Below are 17,941 nucleotides of genomic sequence, written 5' to 3' on the forward strand. Positions count from 1 at the left end.
AACCCTTGATCCACTACCGCTGCAGTTACCAGACCATGGCACTGAGTGCCACATCCAGTCTCTTTTTAAATATCTCCAGGGACAGAGAATCCACCACTTCCCTGGGCAGCCCATTCCAATGTCTGATCACCCTCTCTGTAAAGAAATTCTTTCTAATGTCCAACCTAAACCTCCCCTGGCACAGCTTGAGACCGTGCCCTCTTTTCTTGCTGAGGGTTGCCTGGGAAAAGAGACCAACCCCCCCCTGGCTACACCCTCCTTTCAGGGAGTTGTAGAGAGTGATGAGGGATGAGCATGGTGAGCATGGTGCAGAGGTGCCTGTTGTGCCTTGGTCAAAGTTAGCTGAGATCTGGCAGTGCTTGTTAACTCTTATTGTTGGATGTGCTTAGTGCAGGTTTGACTGTGGGTTTATATGGTTTGGGTTTAACGGTTTTCTAGGTGCAGGGCAGCACCAAGCAAGGCCCAGAGACTAAGTCAGATCTGGCACAGAGCTAGAAAGCTGTCACAGGCTCTTGGGCAGCCCAGGGGACAGCAAGGACCCCTGATAAGTCTGCTCCAGTGTGGTTGTGTCCATAGTGAGTGGGAACTGGTACATCAGGCTATGCCTGAGCTAACTCTGTGCAGAGCCAGTCTTGGTACTGCACTTGTCAAGTCATACCTGTCTAGGATTGGGGTATAGGGGTACCAAAAGGGGATCTGAATCAAGCCAGCTGAGGTCTGCAAGGTTCATTTGTCTGGGATTCTCACCACATGAGAGTGGCCACATTGCTAAAGAGCAGAGCTGACTCTCCAAGCAGCATAATGGTGTTTATGCAGTGCAGATGTGTCTCTGCTTTGGTGACACTGCTAATAACAAATCTAGGCGAGATTGCCTTGGGATAACTTGAGAGTTCACTGTAATAAAAGGCAATGTTGTTTCATGGATGAAGTCCCCTCATACCACTCTTAAGAAATCCCCTGCCTTTATATTCCCTCCTGTTGCAAAGGTTGCAGCAAATCCCACATGCATTAGGTACACTTATAGGCAACCTATGCAATATTTATTATGTGTTGCTTTATTGCATTCACTGCTCTGAGTGCCTGTTTTCTCCCTCATGCTCTTACTTTCCAGTTAAACTAAAACCATCTATAATCACCCTTATCATTGCAGCACGGTTTTGCATAGAGTGATGAGTAATGAAAAAAAACTGCAATATTCTCAACCATGAGTTGCTGAAGAGCTAGTTCAGAATTTAATAGTCACTGCAAGCTGTAAAAACAAGCAAAGTAAAAGATTCAGGGCTGTAGCCATTTCCTCCCCAGCTCTGCTCCTGCAATGTCTCACCCCTCTCTCTCCACCTCCAGGCAGTTTGACTGCACGCTCCCTGTTCCTGGTGCAAACATTAGTTTGAGTGCTTCTTCCTCCCAGCAGCAGCAGTTTTTGAAGGATGAGGAAGCTCAGAAATTATTTCTGTGATCCCCATTGTCATGAAGGCTTCTGGAGTAATGACTGACCTGGCTTTTTGCTGCATAGTTGGTGATCAACTCTTCCTCCTGCCACTACCTGTTTTGGACAGGAATGGCTGCCCTTCCTTTGGCCTCACCCACAGTGGTATCTGGGCTTTCAGAGAGCAAGGTGTGTTTTTTCTGGGATTTTAATCTCTTCCCTGCATTAAAGCCATCCTAGGTTTCTGTTTCCTCTGTGTTCAAGTGCCATTTCACTGCCAGTCTGCTTGAAACATCTAGGGAAGGATTAGGAAAGCACCCTTGGTGACATGAACACAGATATGAGCAGACTCTGGACCTTAACATTTTTAGAGTCTGCTCTAGTGGGGTCTTGTTCTCTAAGGTATGTTGGAAGTAGTTGAGAAAATGTTTTCAGCTGCTTGTGAATATTTTTGTTGTTTCTAAAAGCCTGACCCAGTTTACATAAACTGGGATCTAAGATTTTTCTCTTGGGGTGAACAAGGTGAAAGCTCTGTTCTTCCTCAGCCCAAGCCCTGGGAATATCCTGGGAAGATGCCCAGCGTTTGCCCTGGGAGGTGTGATGCTGCTGTGTTTGACATGACATATCATGTCACACATCTCCTGGGGATGCAGAGGGTATGTGAGAGGTCTTTGGAGATCAGGAAAGCGCTGGATAATTTATCATTTTAAGATGACATAAATCTATGTTGCTGCTGAAGGGAGTGGAAGGGAATGGATCTGATAAATCTCAGCCTTCCTCCCTTAAAAATGTTGGGCTCTGCCACATTACCCTGGTATGTCTACCATTCAGCTACTCAAACTCTGTTACCAGCACAACAAGGCAGTGGGCATGTGACTAAGCACAGAAGGAAAAGGCAATAAGCAAGGACGTGCATTGACAAAATGACTGTATAATCACAGTCTGAAAAAAAAGTGAGCACATTGTCAGGAGACTTCACACCTGTTGTATGGAAGTCTCAACGTTAGCTTGTCAACTAGGGCGTACATAGAGGCCTGCATCTGAAGAAAAGATTTTTAACTATTTCTTCTTTTTTTCTCCCGTTTCAGTGGCTCCACCACCATACAGTTATGAATATGAAATGGAGTACCCAGCTGACCTACCTCCACCTTACACACCAACTCCACAGGCATCGATACAGTATCCCCCACCCCCTCCTTACCCTGGATATTCTGGGAAATAATTACGTGGCTTCACACAGATATTAACTGCCTGCACCACTGGGACAATTATTACCAGCTCAGGGACCAATAGGATGGGGTCTGCATCAACACATATGGGCAGGTGTTGAAATAATCTGGGATGGCTGCCATGGCTCAGGTTGAAGAAAAACACTGTCCACTCCGGACTGTGACGTTTCCTGGTTGAACAATGTGTGACCAAAGAAACAGTTCCTGTAAGTCAGTGCCTGATGAGCAGCTCTTAGCATCAGTGCTTTGCTTCAGCTGCAGCCTGTTACAGCATGTGGGAGTGGGGGGCTTTCCATGTAAGGACATGCAAGTGGCACAAATGGTTCAGCAAGCTGTGTCGAAGGCACAAGAGGCAGCTGCTGAGGCATATTTTGGGGGGATGACTCCAGCTGTTGTCTTCAGGCGTGTGTTAATGCCTTTTCTTGAAATGAGAGGAATGAGGAAAACCAAGGAAGACTGAAGCTGTTTTCAGCTTCTGCTGCAGGCTGATGGTACCTGATGATCAGCTGTGAGTTGTGGTCTGATAAGAAGATTATGAAGAGAAGTGCTGTTGGAACTACTCAGTAACCAACAAATGATGGATATTATTTGTTACCAAGCATAAGTTGTTTTAAGTGCCTACTTTTAAACAGTTTGAGACTACTTTGTGACCTGTAATGTAAACATAAAGAGCATTTTTATATGTAAAATACACTAATTTATAGCTGATTTACTTTTACATGGTCGTAGATACTGTATACATTGGACATATGTATAATGCTTTTTTTATCAGCAAGTGATGCTTCATTTTTTAAAAAAATAATGAATCAAGAAAACTCACAAGTGAGAGAAGAAATATAAACTAAGTATAAAAATATCACAGATTTGTCTTCAACTGGATTGCATAAAGACTATTTTAAAAATAAAAATCGTATTGTTTACCAGTTATAATGATAACCAAGATAATCTCTAACCAAAGAGATTAGCAGAGAGGCTGTGAGCATCAAATTACTTTTGAACATTGTCTTGAGCATTTTTGAGCTGTAAGTCACCGAATAATATCTTTTGCCTTTGTCACACACTGTTCAAAATTACTTAATCTCCGCTGTGTAAAGTACCAGCCTCTGTGGTTTAAAACATTTCATGTACTTTGGGGAATAACCGTAATTCAGCAGCAGCTGTTTGACTTTGGGATGGAGTATCCTGTTACCTAAAGCATCATACTTCAGTCGTAAGACTACTGTTTTGCTCAGTTTTATATGCAAAGCATAACAACAGTGATTCTCTCCAGAGGTGTAAAAGTGCTGAACATACTTAGTTTGAGTTGGGTGACTGGGCAGGTGGAGGTGCTACATCCAAAATAGCAGGTTACTAAAATACAGCACCTAGAGCTCAGGATGTGGCATCAGGTCCATTTCAGGGAAAAGACTGCAGATTACCACTGATTCCCAGAGATCAGGATACATTGGTATGTTTTCCAGTGTAACCCTCATCTTCTTTTCAGGTGACAACAGATGACAGCATTTCATCACCATCTAAGTCCGATATTTTTGGCATTCAGACCTGATCCAGAGAGGAACACAAGCAACCTTTTAACTTTGAGCACGAAAGATATTCAGAGGCCTTCTTGTAAACAAGACCTTATTGACTTTTCTTGCTTAGATTTTTTAACTGTATTTGTTCTTTCCAGGCTGATGAAGCTTGTCTTCTTGAAACCCCACTTAAGAGCTCAAATGGCCTCAGTCCTCACCACTGTAAGTTCAGAAGATCTCTGTTGTAGCCCTTGGCCAAACTGAGCTTTAAGTCACAGGCCTGTGAGCTACCTAGGGATCTGTAATCCAGTCAGGATAACCGAGTTGTGTCACAGGTTTTGAATGCTGCTGGTTCCTTGGAATCTTCTCTAAGGAAGGAAAGTTACATACTCATTTCTGTCCTGAACTAGGTTATCCTTACAGTTACTTCTGCTCTGGGCTATGTCCTGCAACATTTCAGCTAGTACCATGACCTCTCAAGAGCCAGATCTGATAACCCCCCATGAAGGGCAACCTTCTCTGTGGGGTCTTTCGTCAGTCCCTGCTGAAAACCCTGTACTGTGGTATTGATGTGCCTGCCAGCGTGGTGACCAGCATGAAGAACAGAATAAACATAGTTTCCTCTGCAGGAAATTCTGTTCCTGCCACATCATTCTATGATAGTACCTCAGTACTTTCCAGTTGATTACACTGGATGATATTTCTGTGCCAAAAAGTTACCTACAGATAAAAAGTGTTGTCATTTTCCCCATTCTTATATTTTATTTCTTTGCGCTGTACATGCAGACACACAAATCAAAAGGCAGTTCGTATTTGATGAATCCAGTCTCTTGAAAAATACAAAGAAAGAAAACTATTCAATGGATCGTAAATCTTTCATTAGAGGAAAAATTTCCCCGGCTGTGACATTTGTCAGAACAAGTTATAAAGCAGATTTCTTAAATAAAAAGGCGTTTCTGGAAAACAACTAAAGGTCTTCAATCACAGAGTCCTCTGTTTTTCAGGTTTTTGTTTGCATGTTGCCTCTGATAATACTGCATAAAGGTCACAGTGACAAACATACCTACAATGTATATATGGCTTATTTCAGGAGAAAATTATGGAAATAGGATACCAGGTATTTAATAATTATAGAGAACTGTTTGTTTGCTATGAAAACACTAGTGAGGATGCTGATATTCTGCAGATGCACATACGCTGGAACATACCAGACAATCACAGAATCATAGAATGGTTTGGGTTGGGAGGGACCTTATGTATCACCTGGTTCCAACCCCCTGCATGGGCAGGGACACCTCCCATTTCCATCAGGCAGGGACACCTCCCATTTTCCATCCAACCTGGCCTTGAACACTTCCAGGGATGGGGCAGCTACAGGTTCTCTAGGCAATCTGTGCTAGTGTCTCACCACCCTCACCCTAAAGAATTTCTTCCTCATGACTAACCTAAGTCTCCCTCAAGTTTTAAAATTGTCCCCCATTATCCCATTACTTCACTCCCTTGTAAAAAGTCCCCCCTCAGCTTTCCTCTTGGCCCCTTTAAGGTGCAGTGATTTTTATCTCAAAGGATGCCACATCTCTTATCCTTGCTAAGGTTATAAAACATAAAGGCATTCCTCTTCCACAAAACCAGGTAAAACTGGCACAGAGTAACCTCTTTTCAGAAAGAGGTGATGATTGCACTGAAAATAAGCAAGCAAGCTGAGATAGCCAAAGAGGAGGAGGGAGCCAGAAAGATTTTTGGAAGTAAAGGAATAACGCAAAGAAGCTGCTGCATAAACAAATGGGAGCAATCGCTAATACTAAATTTTTACTAGTTGAATTTAACTCAAAAAAGTTGAAGTGCTGTTATACCTTAAGTGTTATTACATTTGTGTGAAAACATATACTTTATTCAACACCTCCATATTCAAAGTTCCTGCAGTGCAGATAATTGCTGGCGAGTAGTCATTTATTCTGAATAGCTTGCAGATGAGTGGGTTAGTATAAAGAGTTTTTGCTTAGTCATACTGATTTATTTCAGTCTCATGCACTGCATCATATTGTCCCTTCAAACTGATCACTCTGTGATTCTGTAAAGGAAGAAAAAAAATAGACAAATGTGATCTCTGGCTGGGAAAGGCCAAACCATCTTTTGCTTTTCTCGTCTGGCAGTGGGCAGTATCACTGATTTGGTCAGTGAATGCAGCATTGCCCTGGGCAGTTCCTGTGCCTGAACCAGATGCTACTGATTTTCTTGTGGCCTCAGGTTGCTCTGCATTTGGCTCATGATTTCTAGGCTGAGCTGGGCTGAGTGGGAGGGTCGCCGTGTCAGGAATACGGGACCTGATCCCATGAGCCTTCCTTTCTCCTTGGTTGCCTTGTTCAGCACATTAGAAGGCTGCCTGGTTGCACGATTGCTGTTAAGGATTGGAAGCAGCAGGAGCTGCAGGTGCTTACAAGGGCACATATGCTTGCATACTCTGGTGCCAGTCCTCTTTTGTAGAAAAAAATGAATTCTGTATGATGTCTTAGTTAATCAGGTGGTATTGGGGATATTTCAAACCGTGATTCATTTTGCAAACTTAATCTGGCATTTCTTTACCTTTTTTTTCCCCCAGAAAGAGCTACTTCTAAACCAGTTGTCTCTATCAGCCTACTGTTTCTAGAGTATATACCAAACAGCAGGAGAAATGTATTTAAGAGCTAATGACCCATTTGGGAGACTTTACAAATTAGGTAATAATCAGTTGGAGGCGTTAAAAGGCCAAGGCAAAGCCAAGGGAAGTTAATGTGCTAGGCTGCTGTTGCCTAAGTGATACTCTCTGATGAAAGGATCATTTATGCTATTATAAACCTTTTTTAATTAATGAAAAATGTAACTGTTTGCTTTTTTAATGCTGATAACTTTGAAAGTTTCAGTTTTACCAGTGTAGTAGACCAGATTTTCAATAGTGCCACAATGAAAAAATTAGATTACTCCATAGAGCACCTGGACTGAAATGTTTATGGTATAGCAGTAATAGTGTCTTTCAATTTAAAGCAAATGTTCTCAAAACCCATTGTGAAACCACAGTGATATTTTTGGGATGTAATGGGATAGTTCATAAAGTACTGATGGCTATCTGTTAGAAAAGGAAATGTTTGGCATTTCTGTATTCACTTTCATCCTGGAAGTTCTCCAGATGCTATAGTAAATGGAAAAATAATTATTTTAGCCACCTTGGTATAAAACACAACAGGTATTTTCAACAGCACACAGTTATAGTATATAATGCCCTGAGGAAGAAATAGCTTAAAAGAATTAAGGTAAACAGAATATATTTCTTTAGTTTCACTAAAACATCAGTGCTTGGAAAAAAAACCTTGAGGAAATAACAACCAGGAACTTTTATCAAGTGGTCCCTGTTACTGCTTTCCAGTGGGTACACTCGGTCTGGTGGTGTTTTTTTTATATTGCAGCAATGTGTGTGACATCTGAAAAGCAGAGCCCCTGTCCAAGCCCGGATTGCAGCACACCCTTTATAAAAACACCTCTCCCACTCTGTTATGATTCTGGTGTGCAGATGAAAGAGATGAACAAAGGACTGAGAAAAGGAGGAGTGGTGGTCCCTCAGTATACAAAAGGGAAGGACAGATGGGGAAAATCAAAATGGTCAAGACTTTTGGTTTTGTGTGACCTATAGGGGATGGTTTGCTCGTGCTGTGGCTAGTGACTGTCACTGTAGAAACAGCAAAAGCAATGAGCATGGAGTGTGCAGGAGAGGCCCCATGCAATCGGGAGAGCAGCCCAGAGAAGAATCCAGGGAGCTCTGGCTCCATGGTCATGTTACTCAAGGTGCTGGGGGCAATAACCAAAGGAGTAATGTTTGTCCAGTTTGCTGTAAAGATTAAGATGGTCAGTATTTACACAGCACTGGAAATGGAAAACATTAATAATTTCTTTATGTTATGCACCATTAGTATTTTGTACCCCTAGTGAAGAGTAGGGAAAGGCAGCCTTTGGATGCCACTGCTATCACAGTGATGACTAAGAGTGGACTAAAGCCAACAGAAACAAGAGGAAACCCAAGGACTTAGGTGTTTCTGAAGAAAGTAGGGGTTTTTTGTTAGCCTAGCATATGAAGCCAGTTCCCTCACAGAGCTAAGCTGGCCTGCTGCCAGCAAAGGCAGATGATTTTTAACAGCTGAAGCCTGCAGGAGGGAGACCAAAATGGGAGCTGTGTGATGCTGGCTTTTCCCAGGCCTCAGTCTTCACCTGAGCCCTCTGCTCACTCATAGGAACCCCACAGTGCTCCTTTCTTGCATAAATACCAAGATGGCTCTCTCCATCCATAACAGAACACATCTTAACCCTTTGCCACACATCTATTATATGCTGGTTTTCTGGAACACCAGCAAATCCAATTTTTTATGGCCAGAAAACAAACTGTCACTTTCTCTCCATAGCTGCTATGTGGTTTTGATGGGGTGTCCTCCATTATAGGAACTGATCTGGAGATTGATTTCACCAGTTTATTCAGATTGCCTGGTTGTTTTTTACATGATAGCATATTTACCAGTGACTCATCTCATTGCCCTTATTTTACATGCTTCCTCAAGATCCCTCAGGGCTGCATTCTTCTTTTACTGCTGCTTACCAAAGAGCTTTTCCGTAGAGTGCTGACCATGGGAAAACATCTTCCAAGCAGACCCCTTCCCTTGCACCCCTGCATCACCACCATGAGGAGCTGCTAGGGGAGGCTGGGCTCTACCAGAGTCACACATATTCTGGTTTTAACCATCCCCTCTTCTGCAGGGATGGAAGGGCAGCTGTTTAGCACCTATCCTGAGATCACCCTCGTCCCAAGCCTCGCTTATGGTGAAGCTCCGCTCCTCTCCCTGCTTTCCAAAAATGCAAATGGTGACCAGTGTGTTGAGGCAAGGAAAATGGAAAAAGGAAGTCATGCCCACAGCTAACAGCAATCAAGTTGATAGCATGTTTCCTCTTTTCTCAATGTTTCTGTTTTCCTTCACTGTAGAGCATCTTCAAATCTTTTAACAGGAGGAAAGGGTGTGCTGTGTGCAACTGCAAAGCCCAAACATTCCCTGGGACTGCCTGGTGACTTCAGTACCTGTAGCTCCCTGTTTTGTAACTGGATCTTCATGAAGAGATGCTCAACCAAAAAGTTGGTTTTTTACCTTTTTTGGTGTTGTTTTTTCTTGGGTTTTGTGGTTTTGTTTTGGTTTTTTTGTTGTTGTTGTTTGTTTGTTTTGTTGTTGTTTTTAATTTAATACACTTTCTGGCTTAATTTTTTTTAGATATGTGGTGTCCCTTGGTTTATACAGGCAGTAATTTGTTGATGACTGGGCTATGTTTAATTAAACAAAATGTTAATCTATTCCTGGGAATCTTGTGATTCCACATAGTGAGACTCAAACTTGGAGTTGTATATTTAGTTACACCATGAAACTTGAACAATAACTCAACAACTACAGATAATGTAGATTGTACAGCAGGGTATGCAGAACATGCACATGGAATAAATCCATGTACTGGTGACTGTCCCTTGCTTGAGGCTCATTATCAGGCAGTGAGCCCCTGTGGTATCGGGGTGGTAATGGGCTTGGTGGTGGTTTACCATTTGCCAAGGCATGAAGGGATATCAGGATACCCACCTTTTATTGACAGCTAAGAGACAAGGTTTCTTCTGTACCTGCTATCTCATATAAAAAGAATATATGAAATCTTAAACTGACCTTATTGATCATCAATCTTCATTATTTCTGTGTTAAAAAAGCAAGGCAGAGCTCTTGTGGGCATTTATCAAAGAAGTGCTGTGGTGGTACAGTCTCCACTACTGTGCCTCATCTGAGACCTCATCCGGAAAATTCTTGAGAATGAGGAACAAAGTTAAATATGTATTTTCTGCATTACTGTTCCTCATGTGGTGGTGCTCTTCCTCTGAGGTGGAGGGTGGGGGATCAGCCATCTGATTCAAGACTGGGAAATCAGCTGATACATGGTTGTGTACATAGGGATGAACCCTTGAGATGAGCAATCCCAGCTGGGTGATGGATTTGGGCTCCTTACTGACAAACTGTGAAGCCCTTGCTGTGCTATCATGGTGTATCTATCTTCCTAATCTACAAGAGACTGTAGAAAGGTGTAAATGGTCCTTGTCCCATCTGAGAGACTGAGGAAAATAGGGTTTCTACCAGCCCTCATGATTACAATCAAAGCAGGACAGTTCAGTAATCCCTCTGTACTGGGGAGGGCTCCCTCTCCCCAGCCATGGGTGCTCACACCCCACTGTACAAGTGGCTGCTCCCTGTTTCTGTAGGGGTTAGGGTGCAGCACCCAAGGGTGGAAAAAAGACTGGGGGATGTGGCAGTCAATTTGGCAAGGGTCAAGGCTTAGTTTCATTGAAAAATCTTTCATTAAACCCCTTCTAGCTGCTGGTGTCTATTACTGATTATGATTTCTGGTCAGCTTCAATGAAGACAAGCTGTGATTAGTGATGTTTTTGGAGAGAGGGGATACTGTGTGTCACAAATATCAAAGTCCTGTAGAAAGGTAAAATTGACCTGATAATCAAGTGAGCCTGGGGAAAGTCACAATGTAGACTTGTAGGTTTATTGATGCTTGACTTTAAAGTTAGAAGAGTAGCATCCTGATGTTCCTATCCCTTCCACACCGGTCAAATTTATTTTAAAAAGGGATCAGGAGACCAGCATATGTTCTTCCTCTAGCTGATGAGTTCAGAGGATTACCTGTTTTAAGCCTGATCTGCTTTCTGGTAAGCTTCATCAGTGATCCTTCTGACACCAGTAAGGATAATAAAAGGGATTGATTCCTATCTTAGGTCTTGGGCTGTGGAAAGTGCGGGAAAAGAAAGCATCCCACTAGCTGAAGCTCAAAATTCACTGGAGTTTTAAAACATTTCTCCATCCATGGGTGGACTTAATTTTGATCATAGCAGTCAAGGTATTTGATGAGATTTTACATAAATCAAATAAGACAACAGTGATTGGTTCTGTCCATGATGGAAGAATAATTTCGGTGTAGACAAAGCAAAGTGCTTGGTTCACCTGGTGCCCTGATCAGCATGACCCTCACATAAGACTTGCGTGATGAAGCTGGATTAAGCAAAGTGGGATCTGCATCCAGAAATACACTTATTCATTTTATATCTATTTGATGAGCTGGTATTTTCCACCTCTGCAGTTGAAAAGGGCAATTAAATGGCTGCCATTTCCTTCTTCCATGCCCCAGAAGTAAGGAATTAGAGTACCAGCAGTTGCTCTCTCTGCCTGTCCTTGCCCTCCTGCAGAGTGCTGCGGCAGCACTGGCAAAGGGAATGGTCACAGCTCCAAGCATCTGCATCCAACCTTGGGATCTGTTGGGCAATTGTATGGCCAGCTCTGCAGTCTCCAGCCTGTTACGTTTTGAGGCACTGTAGGAGGTTTTTGTGTAAATTGTTTTCATATCCGGGTGCATACAGAAGGGTTGAGAATATTTTGTTGGGATTTCTAGCTTCATTAAAAAGAAAAAAACCTCCTTCCCCTACAAATGATATATTGCTCTGAAAGGCAAATTCCAGTGGATCTAAGGGCTAATCAAAAGAGGTAAATCTTTTCTGGGCTTCACCTGAAGACTTCCTCACTTGAGGAAATTAGCTCCAGTTCACCCTGGGTACAAGGGCTGGAAAATGACAGCCAAGGATTTCTGCGAAGAGAAATTTCTTGTGCTGGGAGGTGGTAGCAACTGTAGTGCTACTTCTTCAAAATATGTGCAGTGCAATCTGTAAATCAGAAATATTTCATTTATCCTGGTTCTGAAAAAGAAACACAACAACAGGAAGCTAGGGAAATTTTCAAGTGCAGATAAATCTTCGTGTTCTTCATATCTTGGAGGTCAGTGTTTAAAAGTAAGAAGCTGTAGATTAAGATCTTCAGCATCTTTAAGTCTTCTCTTGCCTCTATATTTCCCAAGTGGCTGACAGGTGTTATTCCTGGCGTTATCAGCTTCTGTTGCCTGGTACATGATATATATCTTAATTGACAGTCAGTAACAGCCCTTCCAATCATAGCAGAAGTGGTATTTTATAGTCGGTGTTGATGGAAGTTGTAACTTGAGGATGTGCCAGTTACTTATTGAAAATATGAGTAATTGATACTGAATATAATACCTTTTCATATTCTCTATTTATTAGAGGAGACGCAATCACAGAAGAGATTTTTTTTTTTATGGTTTCCTTTATGTATAATTTGTTAGTCTCTGTGTAATTCAGAAAGAAAATTACTCAGTGTGTAGTTAGGGTCTGAATGAAGACTTGACCTTAAAAATATAATTGAGCATGACAAAATACTCAGTTTTGCCCACAGAAATACTGAAAACAAGGTCAACAGTTAAGTGTCTTGCTAGCAGCATTCATTGAAATGTGCCATCAAGTTTTTGGGTCAGGTCTGCACAGTGGTGTGGAAATTGGGGGGCATCAGAGAGGACACAACATGCAGACCCACAATGGAGAAATACAGAGGGGCTGTGCAGAGGCTGCACCCCACTCCAAAACCACTGCTGTAAACCCCTTACCCCCATGGCTTTGCTGCTGCTGTTGCCCATGTTATTATTTGTACCTCTAAGTTGGGTGTGTTGAGATGAGTGAGATCTGGTAGGCCACGAAGGCAGTGTGAGAACAGAGTACAGAAGGAGAGATAATGTCAAAGAAACCTTTTGTTCTGAGCATATTTTCACATGGAACATGAAGCTCCCATGGTGTATTTGGCTTCACTGGTGAATAATATCTTTTCTATTACCTGTGCAGTAATACTGAGCTTAAGGCTCACCATTGGTTTTCCTCACTGATCTTGAAATTTAGTTTTTCCTGTGCTGGAGTGCAATACAGACAGGTTCAACAATCTAAACCTTTTACTGAAATCAGTTCTTGTGATGGCTGGAGGCCACCACTCCTGCCCTGATCCCTGTAACACAGGAAAGCTTTCCACCTACTCAGGGGGCATAGCCTGCCTGGCCTAAGATGACCTTGTCGCCCAGGTTTTCATGGGTTTTTCTCTGTCTTCCTTATCCACCCAAATGTTTTTTCTTAGCAAATTTTGAGAACTTTTGCTGGGGCTACACAGCAGAACCATTGAGGCCACTATGGAAGAGTCACAGGTAGGAAGGCTGCTGCCTGCCACAGCCTCCTGCACACCCCACAGGCCTGATGGGGCTGGGAAGAGGCAGAGAGGTGTTCAGGTCATATGCTGCTGATTGTCTGCTCCCTGTGGTAAATTAATGTTACCTTTGAAATAGATTTATAGGATCTCCACAGAGCTTTCCAGAAAAAACAGATTTATTGTGCATGCATTCATATGTCTGCTCAGGAAATCTCTAGGCTTAAATAAAGGTTGCTGGGAAAAAATGACAAAAAAATGGTTTACTAAAGGCTAAGCTGATACCAAGTCTTATTTATCTTACAGAAAAACCAAGTAGAAATAAAATTCAGGGTTGTTTGTCTTAATATTGACAGCAACTTTCTTCAATCACACTCTGCAAGCAACAGGAGTAACACCCCCACCACCATTTTTCACTGAGATAATTAGATATCTCATAGCTTCCAAAAAAAAGAAAATACCTACATTGCATGTAGAGAAGATATAATCTTTCAAAAAATCTCAACTGAGCTATAGAAATGAAGAGATCCCTTCCCATTTAAACCTGAGCCCGAGCTGTAGAATTCAATTTTTTATGTGCCAGATGGGATGGATCATGATGGTTGCCCTGTTGCTCTTCATATCCATAGTTAATTTTCACACATCAGTTCCCTCTCCCTTTCCCTCGAGAAAGTTTCCGGTTGAGCAAGAGTATTAGTACATGAGTAAAAGTCCCTTGACCCCAGTGCTTCTGACTGGTGTCTAATTCCTTTTCCTAATAAGGTGAGTGGCAGCTTTGAGCCCTTTGCTTCTCTTTTTTGAGAAAGAATGTTGAATGCACTGACAGGTGAGATCATAACACAAGATGACTGCATCATCCAGTGATACAGTCCTTCATTGTGTCCCATAAAAGCAAGCAGAAGAAAAAAAAAAACAAACCCCAAAAAAACCCAAAAAACAAAAAGCAAAACAAAACAAAAAAAAAAAAACCCAAAAAACCAAAAACCAAACAAACAAAAAAACAAACCCCCCCCCCCCAAAAAACCAAAAAAAACCACAAAAAAAAAAACCAAAAAAAAACCAACAACAACAAAAAACAAACCCAACTTGTAAGTTGAAATATTATACAATGAGACCTGTGTTTCTGTGCTGTCACCTAGCAGTCTGCTTTGGGCAGTGCCCAAGCCCGAGTCATGGCAATTCCCAGAAGAAACACCAGACAACACGCTTGCTCTTGTAAAGAATCCTCCTTTCTTGCAGAGCAGGGACCACTGGCCTGTGATTTTGGGGGCTATCTGTCATCCAACATTTACTTCTCCATGCTATCAAATATCTTTTTTCTGACTTTATGCTTCATCTTGAGCTGAAACATTCCTATTTTGTTTTAATAACTGCTTTAGTAACTGAGATTTCTTTCCCCTTTTCTCCATTCCCTAGTGTATAGTTAGGATTCCTGCCTCTTGTGGCTACATTGCACTCTTCTTCCTGGGTGGCAGTAACTGTATGGGAAATGAAAAAATAAGGAAAGTTGTACTACTTTAAATGTACCATCTACAATTTAGTTGTGAATGCTTCTCAGAAAGGCATAGAAACTCTGTACATCCCTCTTAAGTTACTCTCCAAGGCAGAGCCCTTTCTCCTTTTGGAGACCTTACAAACCTAAAAAAAAAACAAACCCAAACAAGCGAAGCTTGCATAAAAAACATCCCATTGCCTTAAAGATTGTTTGACTATTGTAAAGAAGACAGTGAATAGCTAGAAACTATCACATAATGTCAGAAATAAAGCACCATTTTTGTTATCACTAGCAGCAATTTATCATAGTGGGTTTTTTTTTTGGTTTGGTTTGTTTTTTTTCTTATTAGCTCCCCATTGCCAGAGCAGCTGTGACACAAGGCTGCTGAGGCACAGGGAGCAAGGTGAGCAGTGAAATGGGCAAAATCCCTCCATTCCTCCACCAAGGTGCTTGCTTTTTTTGGAGTTCAAATTTATATGGTTACCTCTTCTTCCAGAGCCAGCTCAGTCTCCAGTGGATTGAGAATCACACAATCCCAGAATTATCGGAGTTGGAAGGGATGTCAAGAGATCATCTGTTCCAACTCTCCCACTGGAGCAGGATCACCAGGAGCACATTACACAGGACTGCATCCAGGTGGTTTTGAGTATCTTCAGAGTAGGGAACTACACAACCTCCGTGGGCAGACTGTTCCAGTGCCTTGTCACCCTCATAGTAAAGATTTTTCTTACATTTAAATTCCTGTGTTCCAGCTTGCGCTCATTGGCCCTTGTCCTGTCACTGGAAACAACTGGGAAGAGTCTGGCTCCATCCTCCTTGTACCTGTCCTTTAGGTCCTTGTAGACATTGATAAGGTCTCCTTTCAACCCCCTCCAGGCTAAAGAGTCCCATCTTTTAGCCTTTCCTCATGAGAGAGATGCTCCACTACCCCAATCATCTTTCTAGCCCTCTGCTGGGCTCTCCCTATTAGTTCCCTCTCTCTCTTGATATGGGGAGCCCGGAACTGGATGCAGTGTTCCCACTGTGGCCTCACCAGGGCAGAGCAGAGGGAGAATGATCTCCCTCGACTTGCTGGCCACATTCTTCTTTATGCATCCCAGGATTCCATCATCCTTTCTGGCAGCAAGGGCACACTGCTAGCTAGATAGATAATTTGCTGTCTATCAGGACTCCCAGATCCTTCCTGCTTTATAGCATGTCCACCCCTGACCTCTAATGGTGCTTGGGGTTCTTCCTCCCCAGGTGCAGGACCCTACACTTGCTCTTGTTGAACCTCATTGGGTTCTTCTCTGCCCAGCTCTCCAGCCTGCCCAGGTCACACTGGATGGCAGCAGAGCCCTCTGGAGTGCCAGCCACCCCTCCCAGCTTTGTATTGTCAGCAAACTTGCTGAGGATACCCTCTGTCCCCTCATCCATTGATGAACATGTTGAACAAGACTGGACTGATGATACACCCCAGATAAGGTCTTTCCCCCAGATACAAGGTAGGAGACCCCTACAATCACAATATAAACCAGCTGCTTCCTTAGTAAGGATTTAAACATTCTTATTTGGTGGTTATTTCATAGAAACATAGAATAGTTTGGGCTGCAGAAGAATATAAAGTCAAAGTTGAGGCATTCAAAGGCATGAAGCTGGGGTTACTACTGGGCTGCTGGTGACTTCAGGAGGGGCTTGGGAAGACTTGTGCAGACTGGCAGGCTCTGGTGCCATGGACATCATTAGTTTTCTTTTCACCTCGGCAGGAAATGGAGCTTTTTTCAGAGGCAGCCAGCAACAGATTTCTTCAGAGCCCAGGACCTTCACAAACCATGTTTGTGTGAGGAATGAACTGTGTATATATTCATTAAAGAACAGCACCTAAAAGGCAGCATTAACCAGAGGACAGCCCAACCCTGATAACACGGGCTGGTGGGTGCCCTGGGAGGCCTGTGCTGCTGAGGGCAGTATGCTGGTCTGCAGGGGAGAATGCCTGAATCCACCAAAATAATTGGGAATGTTCTTACTGCAATATGTAAAGTGTGTACCTCTGTCTTCCATGCCACCGAACCTGTGGTTATTTCTCTTCTTTCTTGATAGCAATCCTATTTTACATCAATTATTTGAAATTTATCATTCCTCCAGCAGTAACACACAAACTCCTTTCTCTTCTGCTTGCTATTTCTCATACTTTCAGATCAAAAAGCTTTTGTGATAAGCAATTATTTGTTACACGCACATTACATGCAGATGTGAAGTCTAATTTCCTCACAGCACAGAGAAGAGGTGGAATAGTTAATATCCCCTCACTCTGTGAAAGGCTGCAGAATAATAACATGGAAAGCTGAAATAATCATTCTGCCATCAGTTGTTCTCCCCTGGGCCTGCCCACAAAAAGTCATATGGAGAACTGTTCGAGGCAGGCATCGCTGAAGATTGCTTGCTAATTTTACTCCCTGTAACATAATCTGTTTATTCAGAAGATGCACTCTATCTCCTCTGCTGTGATTCAGAAGTATTTTAATCTGACGTGATTTCTTTCTTTCTCTCTCCTTAGTAATTAATACTGCTGCATGAAATCCGAGGCTTACCCTTTATTGCAAGCCATATATTAAGAAGTTATTTTTTTTCAAGAAAACATAATCTATACTTTATTATTAACTCTCTAAATCTGCATTTTTTTTATGCTAAAAGCATCATCTTGGGTGTTGGTAGGTAAATGAATAGATTTTTTTGGTTTATTGCAAAAGAAAACCTGATTAAAATAGGAGGGCTAGTCTAGAAAAGTATAGTTTATATAGATATGTAAATATAGCCTTTGTTTTGGTTTCAAACAGCTTCCCAAATGTGAGTATACATTGATAAACCTGTTTATGAGACATCCTATTGACAGTGTCTCTAGCTCACTTTGTAGAATGGCTGGGTTTCCCTTTCTTATCTTTCTGTTCTTTTTTTTTCAAATGTTCAAATTGAGTTTGTCCTGAGCTTCTGAAACTTCAGTGCCTGAAGCTCTGAGCCATTTCCTCAGAACAAAATGTTGACTCCTTTAGAGTAGGCAGTACGTGGAGCTCCATACGCCTGAAGTGCTTAGAAGCAGCTGGGCAGTAATCAGTGTTTAACCTGTTTACAGGACAAAGTCTCAGACAACTGACCAGAGGTTTTCTTCT

The 17,941-nt window shown here is 42.3% G+C and overlaps 1 protein-coding gene across 1 annotated transcript in view; it reads left to right on the forward strand.

Annotated features, from left to right (window-relative positions):
* CYYR1 (cysteine and tyrosine rich 1) overlaps window positions 1-9,878 on the forward strand; it is a 62,074-nt gene extending 52,196 nt beyond the window's left edge. Inside the window, exon 4 of the mRNA XM_071755123.1 lies at window positions 2,515-9,878. Within this exon, the coding sequence (XP_071611224.1) occupies window positions 2,515-2,648 (134 nt within the window). The 3' untranslated portion in view covers window positions 2,649-9,878. The remainder of the gene's footprint in view (window positions 1-2,514) is intronic.
* The last annotated feature ends 8,063 nt before the right edge of the window (window positions 9,879-17,941 follow it).

This window comes from Heliangelus exortis, chromosome 1, assembly GCF_036169615.1.
Source record: "Heliangelus exortis chromosome 1, bHelExo1.hap1, whole genome shotgun sequence".
Lineage (NCBI taxonomy): Eukaryota > Metazoa > Chordata > Aves > Apodiformes > Trochilidae > Heliangelus > Heliangelus exortis.